At 38.2% G+C, this 21476-nt stretch overlaps 1 protein-coding gene across 2 annotated transcripts in view; it reads right to left on the minus strand.

The window, feature by feature from the left end:
- LOC107095567 (FRAS1-related extracellular matrix protein 2-like) overlaps positions 1-19960 on the minus strand; it is a 75816-nt gene extending 55856 nt beyond the window's left edge. The window contains exons 1-2 of one of the 2 annotated variants that reach the window (XM_015391705.1): positions 14802-19960; positions 13650-13739 (exon numbers count right to left, since the gene is read on the minus strand). In XM_015391705.1, coding sequence (XP_015247191.1) covers positions 13650-13739; positions 14802-19812 — 5101 coding nt within the window. In that variant the 5' untranslated portion in view covers positions 19813-19960. The remainder of the gene's footprint in view (positions 1-13649; positions 13740-14801) is intronic. The other variant, XM_015391706.1, reaches the window with a different exon arrangement.
- Between the last annotated feature and the right edge of the window lie 1516 nt (positions 19961-21476).

A 21476-nucleotide genomic window follows, 5' to 3' on the forward strand; every position in this document is an offset into this window, starting at 1 on the left:
GCTTCTCGTTGCGTCACACCTCAACCCGCCTAAAAGCCAACGCTGATTGGACGTTCGTTTGGTGAACGGCTCCAAATTTTCTTCAACAGAGAGTCTCCAGACTGATTAGCAAGTGAAATCTTGAAAGCTCGCGAGATCAGGATGGTCTCATGAGGCTAGGTGAGTCTGACATACAGTAGTGGAAAAATTGCAAATCTTCTTTGGAAAATAAGCTTGTATGAGCGATGCAAACAGAAACATTTAAACAGAGCGTGCATGAGGAGAAATGGGCTCATGCATGCTCTTGCACAAGTTTAATAGGCGTTCCCGCTCTGGAGCAGGTGCAAGTGGAGAGGGCGGGTCTTTTCAAAAATTCGCTAAAATCTCCACTGTACCTTCAAGTGAAAGTAGCTGTACTTATTCCTATAATTACTCAAGTAAAATTAAAAGGTATCCTTCTACGAAATTACAAAGGAATCAAGTACTTAGTAATTGATCTACTTACTACACAGTATCCTAAAAGATGTAATATTTTTTGTTAAAAAAACTTACAATAAGAATAATAAAAAAAAAAAAATCAATAATTACAACATTTAGAATAGACACCTCTGATTTTCACTCTACCTCCAAATAAAACAGCAGGCTCTGCAGATGCAAAAATAACATTTATGCAATAAGCATTTGAGTACGAGTGTCTCTAAATGGTGCATATTTGTTTAGAACAAGCTTGTTTTTATTAATTGAATTTACTCACAATGAATGGAGTAGCCAAATCTTTCACTAAAGTAAAAGTAGTGAAACCTTTTTATATTTTCCCTCAAGTAAAAGTAAATAGTACGATGCTGTAAAACAACTCCTAAAAGTATTTTTTTTCAAAAAAACTCCTTATTAAACGTAACTGAAATTAACTAGTTACCACCCACCTCTGGCCATAACTCGGCTACTTATATTTTGGGTGTCCGTAGTAATGTATTGATGCCTAAGTTTGCATTGCAAAAGATTTGCAAGGATTTTGAGCTCCAAGCTGAAATACATTATCCTGAATACCCTTTGAATTAAAATAAAAATAATTACTAACTCTAGCATATTGATTGTTTTTCACAATGCCTAACAGGCATAAAATCCCTCCTTTTTAAAAATCTGTTCCTTCACTGACCAGTAACAACCTTCAAAGCATTTAGTGGTAACTATTATGCATAAGCCAATTATTTGGGGATTTAAAGAATGATTGGAGCATGGTATGAGACTGCCCAGTTGTCTAGACCTGCACCCTCTGGTATGTTTTTCCATCTTCCTATTTGCTTGCTAATATGTAACTCTTTACTCCAAGCCCATATCCTGAAAAACTGAGATAAGCCCGTGCATGGTCGAGTAAATTTCAGTCAGCAAGACATTGCTGTTTTCCTCATGGGGGAGGGTTCATTTAAACCCTGAAAAGTTTTAATTTGTGGACATTTTTATATAATTGATTAAATTTTGGCTTTAGTTATTTTCTTTTGTGAGTCTGTCACAAATACAAGAAAAAAATGAAAAAGATGACAAATCAAAACATCCCACAATGCAACATTTTATTAATTGTACACTGAATATAGCAAGGCTGCAGTGAATGTTTTTTTTTATCATGATAAATATAATTTATCATTATATAAATATGCAGTGAAGAGAGATTTCTTTTTAGATCTCTTAGGCTTTTGGGTTTCTTCTGTGTGGTGCAGCAATGCTGCCCGACTGCAAGTAGGTCCTTGTTTGGATTTCCAGCCTACACGGAAAGCTTTAAATCTAAATAAGTAATTTTTTCTTTAATTGATGAGGTAAATGAGACATTTTGCCTGTGGAACAAGACAGTTGGCATTTATTTTTTAAGTTAGAAAAAACTGTTGCATTGTCTTATTAGGCTAATTCCGTCGGTAAATTCTCTTATATATTAAAAATTCTCTTATAGTTCTAGATCTTTTTTGCAGTGTAGGTTTTGTTTTAGGACACAAACCACTTTAAAAAAGGAGCAAAGTAATTTGGGTTTACCATTCAGTAAAAAGCACTTTTTTTTTTTTCGTATGTGTGCCTTCAACAGTGTGCAGATCATATTATCATATTGTAAAGACCCAAGTCGCACAAATTAATGGGTGGAGGATAAACAAATGTAAACATTTATCATGTGCAAAGCGATTTTTTTTTATTTTAAACTCAACCTTTTTGCGTCTTCTTCTGAATGTCAACTGAAATCTGCACGGAAAAATATCTGCGGTCTACAAAAAAAGGCATTGATACAATGCCAGAGGAGTGAAATAAATACTTTGAATATGTTTACATATTAGGATCATCAAAAAATGTATAAATAGTATAATTATAAATACAAAAAAAAAATGTCCCCACAGGTCTAAATTAAAGCAGCGGGACAGGAGACAATCTTTATACAATAAAGCCAAATACAAGAAGTTAAAATTTCAATACTGTAGCATCTTTATAAAAACTCAAATATCAAAGGAGCTTGCAAAGAGACATGGGGGGATCTGTCATCTTCAGACATGCTCAGAGTAGTCCGGCAAAAGATGATTAAACCATGTTTATCTCCATTTTAGTTGTTTCTTTCTTTAGGTTACACACTATATACCATAATGTTAACACGAAAAGAAAACATAAAACTCAAAAAGACTAGATTTATGTTTAAATCCAAAGCCGAAAAAGTTAGCTCCCGGAAGTAGAGAGGATCTCATTTCCGGGGCAGATCGTGCAGAAATGAGGGATAAAACAGAAAGGATTTTAAGGCATTTATTTTCTCAGGAAATACATCATTAAATTTTAACACATTCTGTTTTAATACGTTTACTATTTTTGGGGAGGTAAAACATAATTTAGGTCTTTTTAACAAAATAAAATTGAGGGCGACCTGGATATATATCTGGATGTGCAAATGGGCTAATGGCGCATGTGCAGGATGGATCGTGCTTCTTCTTAAAATGCATTTTAGTGTTTGAATGTCTTAGTTTCATATTTGTGTTGTAGTTATTATTTGTGGGTTTGACTTTGTTATCTAGCTTTATTTATTGTTTGATGTTTTCTCCCTCCCCTCCTTGTTGTTTTTGAGCTAGCCTATGTGTGTAAATACCCATGTTAATGGTGAGAGTTGGTTCTGGTTTGTTATTCTTGGTTCGATTTGTCTTAGTTGATATCTTTTTTTGGGCCCATTTATTTATTTATTTTCTGAATTTTCAGTCTTTGGTTTGTCAGAACCATGGAAGAATAAATGGATGATATTTCTTTCTATGCCTTTTTCCTTTGCCTGACTGCTTGGTCCCTGACAATTACCATCGTCATTGAACCAGCTTTTGGTGCCTTTGGCAGTGAGGGCAGGTGCCAAGTCCTGCTGGAAAATAAAATCAGCATTCAATCCGAGCATGTGAACTCAGAGGAGTGCCGTGCAATTCCCGCTCCCTGCTCAGGAGGATTTTCGCGCATTCGCTCCGCCGCTCAAAGTTGCACCAGGACAATCCGCTCAAAATCCGCTGCGCGCTCACCTTAATTTTCCTGCCGCTCCTGCGAAATCACTCAACGGTTGCTCAAATTTTCAGGAGAAGGCACATTTTTCTCCATGTAAGTATGCCAGGGCCCTGCGACACACGGCGTTTGATTTATTGACGTGACCGATACATGTGTATTGTCTTATTTAACTGGCTGTTAAATTGTCGCAAATGTCGATATCGTTTCCCAGCTGTGGAAATAACACCTCGCTCCATTCATGCCCTTCGTTTCCTATTTAATTATTGATTTCGTTTTAATAGGCTACATTAAAAAAAGTCACTTTTTAAAGTACTTTTTAATGCATTTTATTGCATGTAATCAAAAACAGCCTCTTACCACTAGAGATCACTTTATATAAACCCACTCTGTATTGTTAAGCAGGGGCGGATTTAGGAAATTTGGGGCCCTAGGCAAAGACAGGCAGGGGGCCCTTCTGAAATAAGAAGACAAAACATAAAACAGACCCATTCTGCAGATAGAAAAATGTTAATAGAATAGACATCCATTATCTGTTCTCGGTTTTGTCCCTTTCTTCTTGTCCCTTTTTTCTCTCTATTTATCAGTGTTCTGATGGCATTTTAGCCAAAGGATTTTTATCAAAAACATAATTAATGTGCACAAAAAAGGAATAGTTGTATTAACCATACATGTAAACAGAGTTTTATGGGGCCCCCAGGAACTTGGGGCCCTAGGCAACTGCCTAGTTTTGTCTAATGGTACTGTAAATCCCCCCCTGTTGTTAAGTATAGTTAGTGTATGTTTTTATGTTATTCTATCCCACTTTGTATCACACTTAAATCAAATAAATGTTATTTTACAAATGTTATAATCCAACATTTTTAATTGACGCTGTGAGCACATCGGAGTGAACTGGAGTGGAGCGAAATCCTCGCTCTGGCCTTTGAATCGAAAACCGCTCTGCGCTCCACCATATTTCTTCTACTCTGCTCCACCACTCGATCCACGCACCGCACCGCTCAGATGCTCTGATCTCATTAAAGCTTGTCAGCAGAGCGAAGCATGAGGTGCTCCATAATTTCCTGGTATATGGCACTGACTGAAAACACAGTGGGCCAACACCAGTTGATGACATAGCACTAGTCACTGGGAAAACATCAAACTGAACTACTGACTATAGGTTTTTATACTGCTGGGGCAGCAGGAGTAGGGTGATGCTGATTGCAGCTGCATGATCACACATGGCCACCAAAAAAATTCCTGAGCCACAGACATCAAGACACCCAAACATTTATGTGTTTGTAATAAAATGGCAAAATTTCCTTTACACTGTATTAAAAGAAACACGGATTCTGAGTCCCTCCACAATGCTTCACTCATTCTCCAAACTCTGGGAAATGAAGCTTAGACTAAGCCTAAATTCAACCTGGAAGACTCTTATCAGCTTAACCTGAACCACCTGCGATGTCCCTCTTTCAGATCCAGTCAATCAACTCGGGGGCTGCACCTTCTGCAAAGCCAATCCTCTTGACCCCCTTCACATAGCTCCTGGCCTAGCACGTAAGCAGACTTTCACCCACCTGCACCCCATCTCAGACTATTTTCAGTCCCACTCATCCTCTGGCTTATTCCACCACCAGTGTCTGTGCCCCGGAGGAACACTACTCTAATTCTTTTCTAGGTTACTCATCCACATGTATCTTGATTCATGGCATCAAAGTCTTCTGCCAGGGCCTAAGCGCCAAATAACTTATTTTTTTTTATATCTTCATCTGCTTCTGTCTCCTTGAACCCCAGTCATCTTTGGCAGATGGCCGCTCACACTGAGCCTGGTTCTGCTGGCGGTTTCTTCCTGTTAAAATTGAGTTTTCCTCTCCACTGTTGCTACATGCATGCTCAGTGCGAGGGATTGCAGAGAGCCAACGAGTCCTCGCAATCAGCAGGTTTTCCATAGAAGGAAATATATGATTGTGTTACCTGTATAGATGAATTTAAATGTTTCTAATTGAAACTTTTATCTGTGTTAGTCTCTCCAGGTTAAACTTTGTTTCTAATCTATATGCAGAATTTAGTTTTAGCTGAAAACAGAACTTTAGACCATATTGCAACACCCCAGTTCCTTTTCTCCTTATCCCAGATAGGACACTGTTGAGCTTCTCTTTGTTTCAGGAGTAGCTTGACATAAGGCATCTTAAATTGTTAGTCCATATCTAGCATTCATATGTGTGCAGTGGCTGTTGATGTACCAAATCCAGCCTACTTTTAGTCCTTTTAAAACTATTCTCACTACTGCTGCATTTCCTTCCACACTTCTTCCTTCCACTCAACTATCTGTTAATATGCTTAAGTACAGAACTCTGTGAAATTATTATTTTCTCTAGTTGATAAAACCAAGATTTATGCTTTTTACTAGAAATCCTGAATGATCAGTTTTTGACCTTAAGCTAAACAGCACTTGTGGTGTATTTCATTTAAACTGACAAATCCAAAAGCAAAACCAAGGTTTGCAAGTGAAAAAATTTAAGTCACGATGTAGATTAAAAGCTGTGGCATGACCTTAGAAGACAGTTCATATTTGAAAGGCATCCCACATGGCTGGCTTACTAGTTAAGACAAAAACTTGATGGCCCCTTGTTGTTAAGGTCAGAACAACCCATTATAACATTTAGGAGGGAACTACTTTTAATAACAGCTTTATTTCCTGTTTACAATGAAAACCATCTTTTGAAAATGGTATTTTGTATATTTATTACGTCATTTTTCTCTGAAAAAAATAAATCTTTAATGTGACACAACAGTGCATAGGGATCCAAACTCAACCTCCTCCAAAAAAAAAATATTAGACTCCAACTTCATTCAAAGACAAGACTGGCTTGTACTTGAATTACCAGTCATATGATAACAGTCCTTTAGTGGACTGCAACTGGATAGCATGTTTTCTATACCTTGTTAAAGGTTGACTTTTTTAAGGATAATGTTTGCCAACTAAATGGCTAAACTATAATGTTCTCTGAAAGTAGGGATTATCTCTAAAAAAATGTAGATATAAGAGATTGGCATTATTCACTTTACAGCTTAAATGCCAATGGTGAGTTTTTATTCATGCAGATGAAGCTGCAGCTACACTACTACTTTTCACAACTTCTAAACACAGGTGGTGCTTGGGGAGTGAAGTGCATATCAGCATATTCATGTCATCACTTCAGGCGACAGGAAGCAACTTGACACCTTCTTCTCACCAACAGCAGCACCAACAAAGCCCTTTTATCTCTCATCTCCTCAGTTTGCTCCTACTTCCCTTTTCTCCACAAGCCAATATCTTATATCCTGTCTATTACAGCACACTTACAGAAAGCATGAAGTGGACAGCAGGATTTTGAACTGCAGACAAAATCCTCCAAATGAGGTTCACTTTTTAAAGATAATTTGATACTGCAGGGACACTTCTGTGTTTGAAAATGATCATTGCCTGCAGAGTTTGCATCAGTTTGTTTAATACCTATAATTTATGCCGCATTATACCTTTTGGGCATACTGACTTAAAAAAAAAACACTGATATTATTTTGTGTTGCTGTAATCAAAAGAGAAAATTACATGATATCAAAGACAAAGGAGTTTTGATGAACTGCAGTTGTAGCCAAGAATTTTGGATGGATGATTTTAGCTCTCTGATTAAAGATTCAGACAGCTGGCCCCACTATGGATCCTTTCATTGTGCTACTGTGAGTGTGCATAAAAAGTGCACATAAAAGAGGTGTGTCGTGCATGGGGTTCAAACAACTAAATCAGGCATCATCTGAGTAGAGTTGGGACATTACAGACCAGCTGTCAGGGGCTTAACATTCACTTTTTCTGAGAGGAGAAACTTCAAACCACTGCTGGGATTTAGGGGGCAAAAAAAACATCCATTATCCAGAGTAATTTAGCAGAATTAACAAAAACTTTGGAACCATGAAAAAAAGAGATGTCACTGCAGTCGCTGCAGGATTAATGACACCAGCTTTGTCAAAAATGTCTCTTTAACTTCTTTAATGCTTTAAGATCTCTCTGTGTGTCTTTTAATTTAACTTGTATTAAAATGTATAAAATACTTAATTTTTAATAGAATAAGTTTCCTTTGTGAATGTGACTAATTACATTTTATTTTGCACATGCATTCGTCAGGTTTTCGAGTTCAGAGGAGGGAAAGGATTCATGAAAGACATGCCAAAATCTTAAGCCACACAGCTTTTAACTCCTACAACAAACTCAGTTCTGCTAGAGTGATATCCTAAGGCAGTGATGACGACACATATTACCCTCCTTAGGACAAGCCTGGGCCTGGGTTTTCTATACTTCAGGGAATTTGTCTCTGCTTTGTTAACCTTGACTCTACGCTTAGCTGATAGCAGATTAAGGAAGGGCTTTCTGTTATGTTTTTAAAGGTAAAAATAGGGTAAAACAAAAGAAAACAAAATATTTAGGACAATATCAATGATAAAAATATTTATTTGGTGAAATCTATCTTTATCGTTGGTTAATACATTCATAGAAGTGCTTTCCTGGGTCAGCTGAATGAAAGTAGTCTTTATTATACAATAAAGTCAAAATATTTTTTGAAAATATGTTCAGTTACAGAATAACACATTCAGCCACGGTGTGGTAGCTAAAGGATTACTGCCCATCACTTCAAAAATATTTCTCTCTTTTAAAACTACCACTGAAAACCTTCAGAAATAAAAAAAAATTGTTTTTTTTTATTTTTTGTAAGTCTCAGTATCCAAGTCTAAATAGCAAAAAGAAAACGTATCACATATTATCATGGTTGGTATGATAAACCTTTTTTAGCGGAAAAAAAAATAACTGCTACATGTCTTAAAACTAAAAATTTTTGCTTTACAATTTTGTGAGAATCGCAGTGACACATTCTGTGATAAAACAACAGTTTACTTTAGACCTTTTTTTAAGCATGATCCATGCTTATATCACACAAAATTTAAATTTTTTTAATAGTTATATGAGATTAGATCCATTCAACTGCCATAAATAAATAAGCTATGCATTCAAAACAGTCATTTTCTGCTATTCAGATGTTATATTAAAAAAAAAAAATAAACTTTTAAATTAACTGCAGTATGGTTCAATGGTGCAGGCTGGTGGGAAAATTACAAAGATAGCATGGGAGCCAAAAACGGACCCGAATTGCACAACAAATTAAAAAGATTAGCCTAAATCCTTGATCTAATTGGTTCATTTCATCCCCAACATCAAGCAGCCATTTCCCATCAAAACTTTGGCAATCACATGTCATGTTTCTAATCATAAATTCTCAGAAATGAACAAAAAAAACAAGCAAATGTGGGAAAAACCAAACATCATTTTATACCCTCAAATCTCCTTAAAAGACAACAACATTGCCAGCTACATAATTTCCAGATTTTTATAGCAAGCGTTATGTATATGATTCATACCATGCAGGTCCCAAGGACAGAGGAATGTTATACCCCCCAAGAAAAGTATAGGGCAGAGAGTTTCATTAATAACAGGACAGAAGCACACAGGAAAAAAAACAAAAAAACCTGCAGAGTCATCACCTAAGCTGTGATGGGAATAATATAGTATAGTAACCTCGCAATTGCATGTGCATGTCTTACTTTGTAGCACGCTATGGGGAGTAAGATAATCCCTCCAAAACTGGAGGTAAACAGGATGAGAGACAAGAGAGATGGAGTATGTGCTCGGTGTCACAGGCGATTACACGCTGATAACATGGAAGACGGTGACAACCGACACATGAGATATTCCTGGAGGTAGGAGATGGTGCAGAGGGTTTATTAACTAAAAGCCCTCACAGTTACTTTTACTTTACAGAACGCATCAAAGAAAGGAAAAAAATCCTCATTGTTAAAGGATTTCTATGAAAGTAATGTTTCTATTTTCAATCATATTCTCAATAATTTCACAACAAACAACCAATCAAAATGATTGACTTTTGCACACTGCTACACTGGATGTTTTAAGTCAAAGTGACTTAAAAAAGAAAAGCTTTCTCTGCCCTTCAGACATTTTTTCTATGAAGTGAGCTCTTAATGATCTATTTCAATCACCAGGTACCCCAGGAAAGGAAAGAAGAAGAAAAAAAAAGCCTGGAATGAAAAACAAAGACCACAGCAGTTGTGTCTGTCATTAGGAACATCTGTAATGCTGAGTGACTGGCTGGAAGCAGACAGGGATTCCGCTCAATAAACAGCTACCTGGGAATGCCAGGGCTTGTGTATGCTCAGGTAAGCTCACCTGAATGCACCTGAATCCCCAGGAGACAAGGGGAGTGCTGGAGTCCACCAAAACACAGCAATTAACTGATTTAGGATGCCGAGAGCAGGCCCATTCCTTCCAAAGACACATAAACACAAACATCCAGATACCATTTTGGTCCCACACACTTTTCAAGTAATTATGGAGATTTTTACCCCAAGCCTTTGTTTGCACCTTTGCCTTACAGGTGTTATGTTTCTCCAAAATAGTAAACAGAAATTTGGTCATTTATTTGCTTTATCCTTTCTTTGAGACAAATAAATAAATATAATACAGCTAAAAGACATGATTTTAACTTTGAAAAAAGAGTGGTGGATACTATATCTATATGAAATAGTATTTATCTTGAGCTTCAGGACTCTAACAAAAGATTCTGATTTAACTCCCTGTAAAGAAAGAGGTTTAATCACACTTTGTAACTTAATGGAGTGAACAAAATCAGCTTTTGTTTTATGTGGCCAATTAAAAAACAATCATGTAATGTTTTAAGTTGGTCTCTGAACACAACATATAAGTTTTAAAAAGTTTGGAAAGTCAGAGGTTAACTGCTGAAGAGATGAAGACCAGCTTCTGGCAGTTCAATTACAAGAGAAAAGTCAGAAGTTAAAGGCAAGTCAGCGTCAAGAGATATTTTAATATCACCTTCGTAAAGTGAAGTGACATTGCAGGCTTCAGTCCAATGAATCTAGATATCAAAGAGTAGAACAAATGGCCTGTCATTATCTATTTAGTCACTGCTTTATTTCTAACTATTTGTTTTGTTTTTATCCTAATGTTGCAGACAAGCAAAAATAGAGAACAGATATGCATTCTGCTGTAATTATTTGCATAGAACTATACAATCTTTCATTTCTAGAGCGTAATGTATCTGAACAAATATTCAAGTTCATTTTTTTTTCACAGAGATCATAAACATTATACCCCAACCCTTTAGCCTGCATGTGTTTTGGGAGGAAGGTTATTAATGATATTTTATACAGAAAGGTTGATTGCAGCAGGATCCATAGTGTTCACCGTTTTTATAATATATCAGCTCACTACTGGCATATCAATTAAGCTGTCTGCTCAGCCCTAAATCTTGCTTATCGCAGTGAGTCCCTCCTCAGACTTAATGTGGATGTACTCTATGTTGAAGATACACTGATTAACCAAACTGCAGTCTAGATGCATTTGAGGACTCCTACATCAAATCGACCTTTCACTGAACCTAGAACCTCAAGCAGGATACTAAAGAGAAATACTTAGTTGAAAATCCATATTTAGAATGACAGACCGGCCCAAATAACATCACTAACTAAAATACCACATGGTGGCTTACATTTTCCAAATTTAAGGCCGCATCATTGGCCTTTTGCACCGAGGAGTCTTGACAAATAAATGCAAGATTTCCCCATATAAGAATATTTAGAAAAAAATACTTTCAGAAAATGAACCTAATCCCTTCATGCTCTCAGAAAAACATCTAGTAAAAAATGTAGAATGATTCAAAATAGGTAAGAAAATAATTTGTTTCCAAGTTTTAAAACAAAGTCCAGTGGATTGTTTTTTTTTTTTACTTTTTTGGAATGACTATGAACTGGATGACTGAGAATCTTCACCAGCATGTAGATAAATGCTATATATAGTTATATTATTGTGTACTCAAAACCTATATACTCCAGGTTTCAGAGCAATAAAAATATTTAATTGCCGGATTCGTAGCTGTATTTAACACTGATGTGTGTTTTAATAATATGGAACAAAGATTAGAACTTTAAATTCCATTTTTTGTAATTCTTTTGGTTCTGGATCCCATTCAGACTGGTTCATTCTCAGAAAATAGGTTATCACCTCTGATCAAACTAAAACAAAAAAGCTGATAATCTCCTGAATAACTGCTGAGATTTTTTTGTGCTTTGTAACCAGTTTTGCTTTGATTAAACGCTAAGTGAGGTTTATAAATCACATTAGTTTTCATGGGTACAATGCATAATTTGTAAAACCTCATGTTGCAAACAGCAGCATTTTATCAAAAAAGCTACAACTTTGAAATTAAAATAGATAGAAAGAAGTGGTTAAATTAACAGCAACCACCAAAGCTGAGATCTAAATCTTAATGACTGCTAAAAACATTTTAAAAACACCAACCTCATTACATAAAGGCATCTCTACAGGTTTTTTTTATTTTTTATTACTTCTACTATTTGTTGTTGTGTATTTAATCCTAACAGTATGAACCTATAGGTTGTTTTCCTCCTGAGTTTAGGGCTAAATCATTTTAGTAGCTAGTATACTAGACAATTTTTAATCTGGTGATACATAAAAGACCAGTTGTCAGTGATGGTGTGACATGTGCCAAAAAGGTAACACTGATTTTATAGACACTGGCAATCAGAAAGAAACATTTACTCAATATGCCCTTCATACAGTAAGCATATGAAGTTTATATCTGCCTTGGATTTATGAAAAGCAGCTGCATCATGAAAAGTGAATATTTACTAAAATAAAATTTTGCAAAGTTGCTTTGCCTAAATCAGGTTGCATTTAGGAGAAGGATGTCTCTGGTTGTTTAACATGACATGGCACAGCTGTGAGCTAGTGTACGCCATTCAGCTTCTCCCCAACACGGCTGTTCAAAGAGCTGCAAACTCTGTCTGGGGAATCAGGGCTGCCACCAGCGGAACTCGAATCTCATTGGAAAAATGTTCACTGACTGCCTCACCAGCTGCACCGCAGTACATAACAAGTCCTGGAGGATGGGCAGGCCGACTATTTAGAAATTTTCAAAAGGCAATAAAAAGCTAAACAACAATTCCAATTGTTCAGTTCTTATTGTTTTTTAGTACAATGCATTCTGAAGCATCTGACAGTGTTTATATAGCTGTAATGAAAATGCAGTGTAAATTCTATGTAAAGATCATTCAGAACTGAGAAAGTGAACCTAATCATCAGCTCTAGGAAACAAAATACTGGTGTGGGACTCATGGGTATCATGGGACTAGTGGGTATGTCATTAAGAGAGTGACAAAGAGAGAGACAACCAGCAGAGATCCCTGACAAATAACACAGGTGTGGTAATAACGCGTCGGACAGATGGAGCCCCACCAACAAAGAAGTTTCTCCTTAACTGAAAACAAAGCCGCTCAGGTAAAGAGCTGTAATTTACAGCCAGCTTTTGCTTTTCAGTCATCCCTCAGCAGCGCCGTATCCACCTGTTGCCACTGACTTAATAAACTGAAGCAACAGATTTATCCTCGAAAAAATGCAAAACGAGGGTATGAGTACGGAGGCCAGAGAGGTACTTGTGGGAAAAGAGGGCCCCCATTAGAGCGGCTCTTTGTGCTCACTCATCACAGCTGAAGGGTAGTGAAAAGGACACACTGTAAGGCACGCTGCGTCTGCTGATCGGCAACACCGACATCACTGCCCCAAACCTTTCACTGAGACTGTGCCTGATTACGAATCTTCGTTACAGGGAAGGCCTTTGCTAATTGCTTTGCTAATTAGTCATTTGCTAAATGAATAATTACTGGTTGAAAAATAACCAGTAATTATGGGTTGAAGCCACAAGGCATTACTACTTATGGAGTAATTTGTAGACAAGCTAACAAAGATGCTTAAATAAAACAATTAAATGCAAGGCAGCGACAAATCATGACAGTGTTAAAGCACATATCACAACATAAATAGTTTACAATTCCCTCTACATTATTTGTGTCAAAATAAAGCTCTGGAACTCCTTGCTGTCTTTTCCTAAACTCTGGCTTAGACACATTTTGATATGAATCCTAGGCTTTCCTTTATGTGGAAAAGCCTATAATGGTTCAGCTTAAATAAGTGAAACAAAAAATGCTTTAAATTCTCCATAATGTGTCAAGCTTTACAAACAGAGATGATGTTTGGATTAAAGCAGTTTTACCTTTGTCTTCGATGGAGAAAAGGAAAATGTCACTTGTTGCGTTGTCCCCATCCTTTAGAATGTAGCATATGTTCATATCATCGATTTCCGCTGAAAAAGAGAGCATTTATTTCAGCAGAGGCTGAATCACACCAACAGGAATCTGCTAGTTGGGTTTATTGATCACAAGGGAAAAAAAAGGCTAAGAACTTTCTTTTTCTTTACACCAAAGTGCTTCTTAAAAAACAGAAATATTTAAACATTTCTTCATGATGTGATAAAATATGCATGTTTGGAGTGTGGGAATATTTTGACTTTGCTCAAACCAGCCTGATAAATAATTACTGTATATTTTACATAAAAATCCAAAATGGCATTTAATAATTTGCCGTTACTCTGATTTGTGTTGTGATTACATGTTAATTCATTCATAATCATTGATTTGGCAGTTTGTTAAAGCTTTACTTTTAATGTCTAGAGTTGTTAAAGTCAACATACTCTAGCTTTCAGTTAAATTTTACATGACTGATTTACAGAATTGTTATTAGTGGTGGGCAGTTTGTATAAACAAACAATTTACACGTATTAAATCTGCTAAAATATCAATTACCTGGGGACATACTTAGCACAGTAGCTCGGTAAATTGAAGCAGAAAAAACAGACACTGACAAAATAAATGTGCGGCTACACCTACATTCACCATTAACTAAGAATTCCCTCCTGCCTGTTTGAAATATAACTTCTGCAAACCTTCAGTTTTTTTTTTACAAAACCAGTGATTTCCTTTGAGCCAGTCTTTCTTCAACATGTCTGCAGTTCATATTATTTACCACCTTGTCTATATTTCCCTTGGTTTTTCTTTGAAAGTAATTCACATCTAAAGTACAAATCTCCACCAGCTCTTTCCAAAAGTGAACCCACTAGGCAGTGTCTGAAAAAAATACATTCCTCAAGAGATCTAGTAAGCCTTGGGCTGGAGAAAATGGGTGAAACATTAATAAAAGAAATTGTTTGGGAAAGTTTCTTTTATGAGTCAAACGGGGAGCACATTTGGCAAAGGAGGTAAATATACAGAGATTAGCATAAAAAAACTTTGAGAATAAAAATGGGATTCAGAGAGGAAATCTGCAGAATATTACATATGTTGCAGGACTAAAACAACAAGTGTCTTACCTTGTGTAAAGGTGGTGACGGTTGCATTCCCTCTGCCAAGGTTGATCAGGTAACCATGCTCTGGGGCCACAGTAATCCTAAAAGTCACAGAATCCTGAATGCTGTCCCTGTCCTCTGCCTTAAGGGACTTACTGGTAATCACAAACCCCAAATGATTTCTCTCCATCACCCGCAATGTCTGTGCACCCTTGTTAACAACAATGTGTGGCACCCCATTATCCACGGCAAGAACAGTAATCCTCATCACTTGAGGTTTTCGGGTCTCAAATACTGTGTCGGGGAAGACAAAGAAGTCTGTGTGGGTGCCGTCAGTGACAATGAAGGAGAAACTGTCCTCTGTGCTCTCTGTGCCATCATGCTGGTAGCTGATCATGTTCTCATTTAGGTCTTGCTTTGTGAAAGAAGTGACAGGCCGACTGTTGTTAAACAGCAGGCGACCGTGAACTGGGATTTGAGTTACTGTGAATTTCAACAGGCGGTCCACAGTGTCTCTGTCTTCAACCGTAAGTTCAAAAGGTGTGATAAGTTTATTCTCCCCCTCCGTCACCACCAGGCCGTGAACCGTAACCACGGGCTTCTTATTGTCCACGTCTGTGATGGAGATGCGAAAAGTGCGGAACACGGGATTGTAGCCATCGGTCACTTCGAATTCAAAGCTGTCCATTTTCATCTCGTCATCAGCGGTGTGAATATAATAGATTTTGTTACCGGCCAGCTGGAGCTGTGTAAACGACGAGATTGGCATCCCAGGTGTGTCTGTGCATTCCAGGTGTCCTCTAACAGGAGCGCGGGTGATTGTAAAAATTAAATGCTCATCTGGACTGTTCAGGTCACTCGTACTGAGAAGGTCAGTTGTCAAGGTAACTCGGCCTCCCTCTTTAAGGGATACTCCTTTGCTAATCACGTCAGGGAAAACTATGTCAATGCCACCAATCGTGACGTAGAAATATCTGTCAATCAAAGGGTTTATTCCATCGGTCACATCGAATTTGATGAGGTCACGGATTCCCTCTTGCCCATTGTGGATGTACAAAATCAATCCCTGATCTACTTCTTGCTGTGTAAAATTCATCCCAACTGAGATATTTTGCAATTCACCAGATGGCATTGCTCTTTGCAAATAGCCCTGGCCAGGACCAAACTTGATGATATAAGTCAGTGTACTATCCTCGGAGTCCAAATCAGTAGCTTTTAAAATGTTGTTGTTAATTACTTTAATGTCACCAATCTCAATTTCTAGGCCGTCATTGATAGCCATCCGAGGGGTTTCATCATCCACAGGGATCACCATAACAATTACTGTTTTCTCCACACTGAATTTTCCATCTGTGAGGAAAATTTCAAAGCTGTCCTCTGTTGTCTCTGAGTCATCATGCTCATAGACAATACTAGAGCCATCAATGATCTGATCCAAGGTAAAGTTAGACACAGGGAGAGTGCCGGTTGTGAGCTGATTGAGAATAAAACCATGCCTGGGGGGTTTGATGATAGAGAATGTGAGCCGATCGGCTGGGATATCTGCATCAGCACCGTTCAGGATGGGAGTGTCAATAACTATGTTCATCCCCTCCATAACCACAAACTCTCTCATGTAAATCTCAGGCTTTTCATCATTAGAGGGGATTATGGAGATGGGAAAAAAGTGCCTTTCAGAGAAATTGATGCCATCAGAGCATCTGAAGGTAAACCTGTCCTCCACTGGCTCGACTCCTCTGTGAATGCTTTGAACATAGTAAATGTGATTCTGTCTAATGTCTTTAATGGTGAAGGCGCTAATAGCTGTCCCAGACCTGGATTTCTCAGAGCCTGGGGCCGGAGAGATGTTTTCCACATACCCTGAAGTTGGCTGCACAATAATTGTACAAAGGAGGTCATCATTAGGGGTGTCATCATCAGCGGCGCTTATATGAAGAATCTGAATTACATTTTTTTCGCCCTCAGTAACAGTAAACTGTGGCCCTACAAAGACCTCTGGAGCCTGGCTGTCCACAGGAAGAATAGTTACATGAACTCTGACACCAGTAATTTTATTTCCTCCTATAGTCCACTCATCAGACATGTCGGTAAGCGTGAGGTTAAAAAAGTCCTCTCGTGTGTTCAAGCCAATCTCTCCGCTCGTATGAGCATACACCACAAAGCCGTTAATAATATCAGCTTGAGTGAAAGTGCTCGATGGAACCCCTTTCACCAGGATTTCACCAAGTGATGGCTTGTCTTCAACAATGAAGGTCAAACGAAGGTCATCTGTGTCCTCATCTCTTCCCTGAATCACATTACTTGTGATTTCTGTAGCTTCGTTTTCTAGTACATCTATATAGGAGCCTATTGTCCCAGCTGGTAGGTTGATTGTTGGAATTTCATCATCAATTGGCTTAACTGTAATCTTTATAGTAATTGGAACAGTATGAACCCCATCGCTGACATCTATTTTTATAAAATCTACAGTTGATTCATCGCCATTATTAATATAAGAGATCATTCCTTTTTCGATATGCTCTAGGTTGAATGTATCTCCCATTGTCATTTCAGTGAATATAAACTGCACCTGGCCATGAAGAGGAGGCTGTGCAATAGTGAAGATTATTTTGCTGCTGTCTGTGTCTGTGTCTGTTGTGTCCAGCTCTCCTCTGGTGAGGATATGTCTGCCACGTTCCAGTACGCTAAAACCAGAATTTGTTATTTCAGGTGGTTTGTTGTCCACAGGTTTTAAGAATATTGTAAAAACTCCCTCGACACTATTTCTAGAGACATCCTCCACTGTGTATTTGAACTGCAAAACATGAGTGGTAATTCCAAGTTCAAGATCGGGCGGTTTATAAGCTATTTTGTGATGGTTAATCTGTGCCTGTGTGAAAGTTGTGACTTCAGTGTTTGGGTTTTCAGTCAATACCAGGGCTCCCAGTACAACAGGACTGTTCTCGTCTGTGTCTGTAGGCGGTTGGATGATGGTGTATTTGAGATCCCGATCCTCTGAGTCAAGGTCCGTGTAACGGAGGAATTTCTTCCGAAAGTACGTGAGCTGATACTCGTGTACAGTCATTTGTAGGGTAGTGCTGGGGTAAAGTTCAGGTGGGAGGTCATCAACAGGAATAATTTTGATTATAAATGTGCTCCTGCCAGACTGATTAGGGGGATCATTGTCATCTTGCACTGTAAAAACAAACTGATCCATGACTGTGCTGGTGCTGTGGGGGCCTGTGTGCTTATAGAACAATTTTCCATCGATAATATCCTGCTGCAGCCACTCAGTCACTACTTTCTCATACATTTCATCCTCTGTATTAAACTTCCAAGTAGATGGGTCCTTTGGTGCCTCAGACTGACGCAGCAACACCTGCCCCACTGTTGAATAGGGAGGCTCCAGCACAAATTTTATTGTAGAATCTTCAGAGTCGATATCAGCAGCACTAAGCGTAGATGGGAAGATTTGAATGACTTGATTTTTTAACAAAATCAAACCAGTGTTGGCATTGATAATAGGTGCCTCGTCGTCTGTGGGCACAACAGTGATGGGAAACAAAAACTCGACTTCATTTGTGCCGTCCGTCATCCTGAAGATAATATTGTCACTATATGTATCACTACCATCATGCTGATAAATGACTGCTCCAGCATCAAGGTCAGCTGGGGTGAAGAATTTCCTCCTGGATCCCACAACAGTCAACTCTCCATGCCTCAAACCATCAATGACGCTAATTCTGACTTTGTCTAAATTATCCTCATCGCTGATTTCCAGATTCTGTGAACTAGACAACGGCCTGGATTGGCCTTCATACAATAACTGACCGGTGTTCCTGGTAACCACAGGGGCCAGCGTGTTCATCGGCTTGACAACGATCATGAAGGCAAACGTGTCTGAAACAGCCCCTTCGGTGTCCACGACTTCAAACTCAATCTGGAAAATCCTCTCAGTGTCTGAATCCACAGCAGGAGGTTTATAAGCTATTTTTAATTCTTTGAGGTCTCCCTGGTAAAATGAGGTTATTGGTAAATTCCTGTCATCCGTGCTGACTATGTAGCCCTCCTCAAAGGAGAGAGAGGAAGTGATGTTGAAAATTAATTCATCAGGATTAGACTCCACATCCTCAGCAGCCAGCATGTCAGTGGTTATTGCTGTCATCACAAACTGGTCCACTTCCATCATCATCATGGCAACAAAGCTGGGCTTAGGAGGCGTGTTGTCCTCTCCCTCTTTTATTCTCACCAAAATCTGGAAAAATTCCTGCTTCAGCACATTGCCTTCTTTATCATATAATTCCACAAGCATGGGAATATAATCCCTGTTTGGTGACTTTGAGGCAAAAGTATGCTGATAACGGATGTTCATCCTAATGAATTCATCACAATCTACCAATGTTCCCAGGCTTTCCTCATCCACAAGTTTCCCATATCTGGGAATCACGTTGCCACTTGTGAGTGAAGTTATTTTACACGTCTGTGCGTTTCTATCAAAGGTGAACTCCAAAATCCCTGGATCGATGGGATTACTGGTGCCCAGCAGTTTGTCAACAGTCAGTGGCATGTTTTTGGTCACCACTTCCAGCTGTGTGAAGATCACCTCCACCTCCATCATGAATGGGATTATTATTGTATCCGTCTGGGTGTCATACCTGAGCTGTAACCTCACCCTGTCACTCGGGGGACTCCGGGAGCCAAAGTGCGAATACTTCACATCATTGGGGCCAAATTCACACGGGAACTTTTTCGGAGACAAGTGTCCAGGTTTTTGAGACAGCGGGTCGTTGTCCAAAACTGTGATGCTGCATCTGTCGCCGGGCTGAACTTGAACCACCAGATCGTTAATGGGATCAATGAAGACGGATCTCCCGAAAGGCGCGCGGACCCCGTTATTGGCTACCAGTATGGTGTCCTCCGAGAGCTCAGGCCTCAGGGCGTACGATAATCCATAGCTGTCAGAAACGCTCGCGGCTGCATCACCTGTCAGAATCAGTGCGAGCAGAAGCAAAGCAGCGCCAGTCCAGAGCAGATGAGAGGGAATAATCCAAGCCATTTGGAGAGCGGAGCTGCAGCTTTAAACTTCGTGCATGCACTCTTGAACAATTAAAGTTATAGGTGAATAAAAGCGGAGTTGGACAAAAATCACGCACCTGAGCTGAGGGCGAACCTGCAGCATTCTCTCCCAGCAGCTGTGCGCTGTTAGGGGAAACTTCATACTCCTGCTTTAGCGGAGTAAAGGGAAAGCCGCGCCTCCCTCTGAGCCCATTGGTTATTATCTACTCTGGAATGCGTCTTCTCTGGTCTTAAATGGAGCAGTGTTGTGCCATTCAGAGCAGAAAGCATAATGAGAAGGTAGACCTTTGAGTTTCACTGAGCAAAATATTAAATGGGATCAAAAATGCGCAGAAAGGAATACTGTGAGTTTTTTTTTAATCTACACATTTTCACAGATACGCAATAAAAAAGGACATTTAACCTTACCATGTTTGCCACATTCTGAACAATAAAAAAGCAACCATAAGCAGGTCTGCTTAGAAATACAAATGAATCCCACTCAGAACAAAGTGGACCTTTGTCTCCCCCTACTGGTTTCTTTTTTCACATCTAACTTTAAAGTGCCTTGCAAACGTATTCATACACCTGGTTTGTTCACATTATGTTTCCTTTCCTGGCATCAGTGGCATCAGTTTTGGATTTCATTTAATAGACCAACACAGGATAGAATGTCAAAAGCAGAGCATATAGGGCAAAAAAATAAAAAAAAATTACTACAGTCATTTGTTACTATATATTACAATTTTTATGTATTTATTACTGTTTTCAAGGCTGCAATAAAAAAAAAAAAATTTCTAGAGCTGTTTTAAAAAAAATATATTTTTGTATACACTTGTGTATACAAAATTACAAACTAAATCTGTATAAGTCTATGTCTAATTTTTTAGTGACCACTGATTCTAAGAGGGAATGTCTTGGTCTGATTGCTGGGACTTTTTTTTTTTATAAAACTTTCACATTATGATTTGAATTGTGATATTTTGAAAGCATAGACAGTGTTTTAAAATGCATGCTGCAGATATCTCCCCCAATTTTGATATAACCTATTTGATGGGTTTGTTTGGGTTCAGGAAACTGTTTACTAATAATCCTTAAAATCTTTATTTGACTCGACAGAAGAGTTGCATTTTTTATAATATTAAATAAAAAGCAGTTGCACTAGATTTTATTATGACTATCACAGTAAAAGAAGGTAAAACACAAGTATATGTAGGATTTTTTTAATTATAGTTTGCAAAAGAAAGAAAACTCTGCAGTTTGTTGTTGAAAATAAGTCTTTGCCTACCTACTGGATTTTCATAAGTATTCGGTCCAGTTTTTGAAAAAAAATTGAAATAAACAAAAAACAAACAAAATCTATATATATTTTAAAAAAATAGATTCATCCAGAAAATTTTACATATTTTCAATAGAGCCATACAAACATAAAACATTCAAAGAGCTCAGTGTGTTTCATCCTGGCCACAATTTGCTCTCTGAGGATTTAAGTTCTACTTCGTGTTTTTGGAGTCATGCATCAATGTTGTCCTATTTTCTTCTGTCCTATAGGTGTGTGATACGTTTCCAGACAGAGCATTTTCGTCTTGACAAGCTCAGTCATGATCCAACATCTTCTTTTTTTTTTGCCTCCCACGTTGATTAGGAGAACACCCACATGGATCC

Source organism: Cyprinodon variegatus, unplaced genomic scaffold (genome assembly GCF_000732505.1).
Source record: "Cyprinodon variegatus isolate N-32 unplaced genomic scaffold, C_variegatus-1.0 Scaffold557, whole genome shotgun sequence".
Classification (NCBI taxonomy): domain Eukaryota; kingdom Metazoa; phylum Chordata; class Actinopteri; order Cyprinodontiformes; family Cyprinodontidae; genus Cyprinodon; species Cyprinodon variegatus.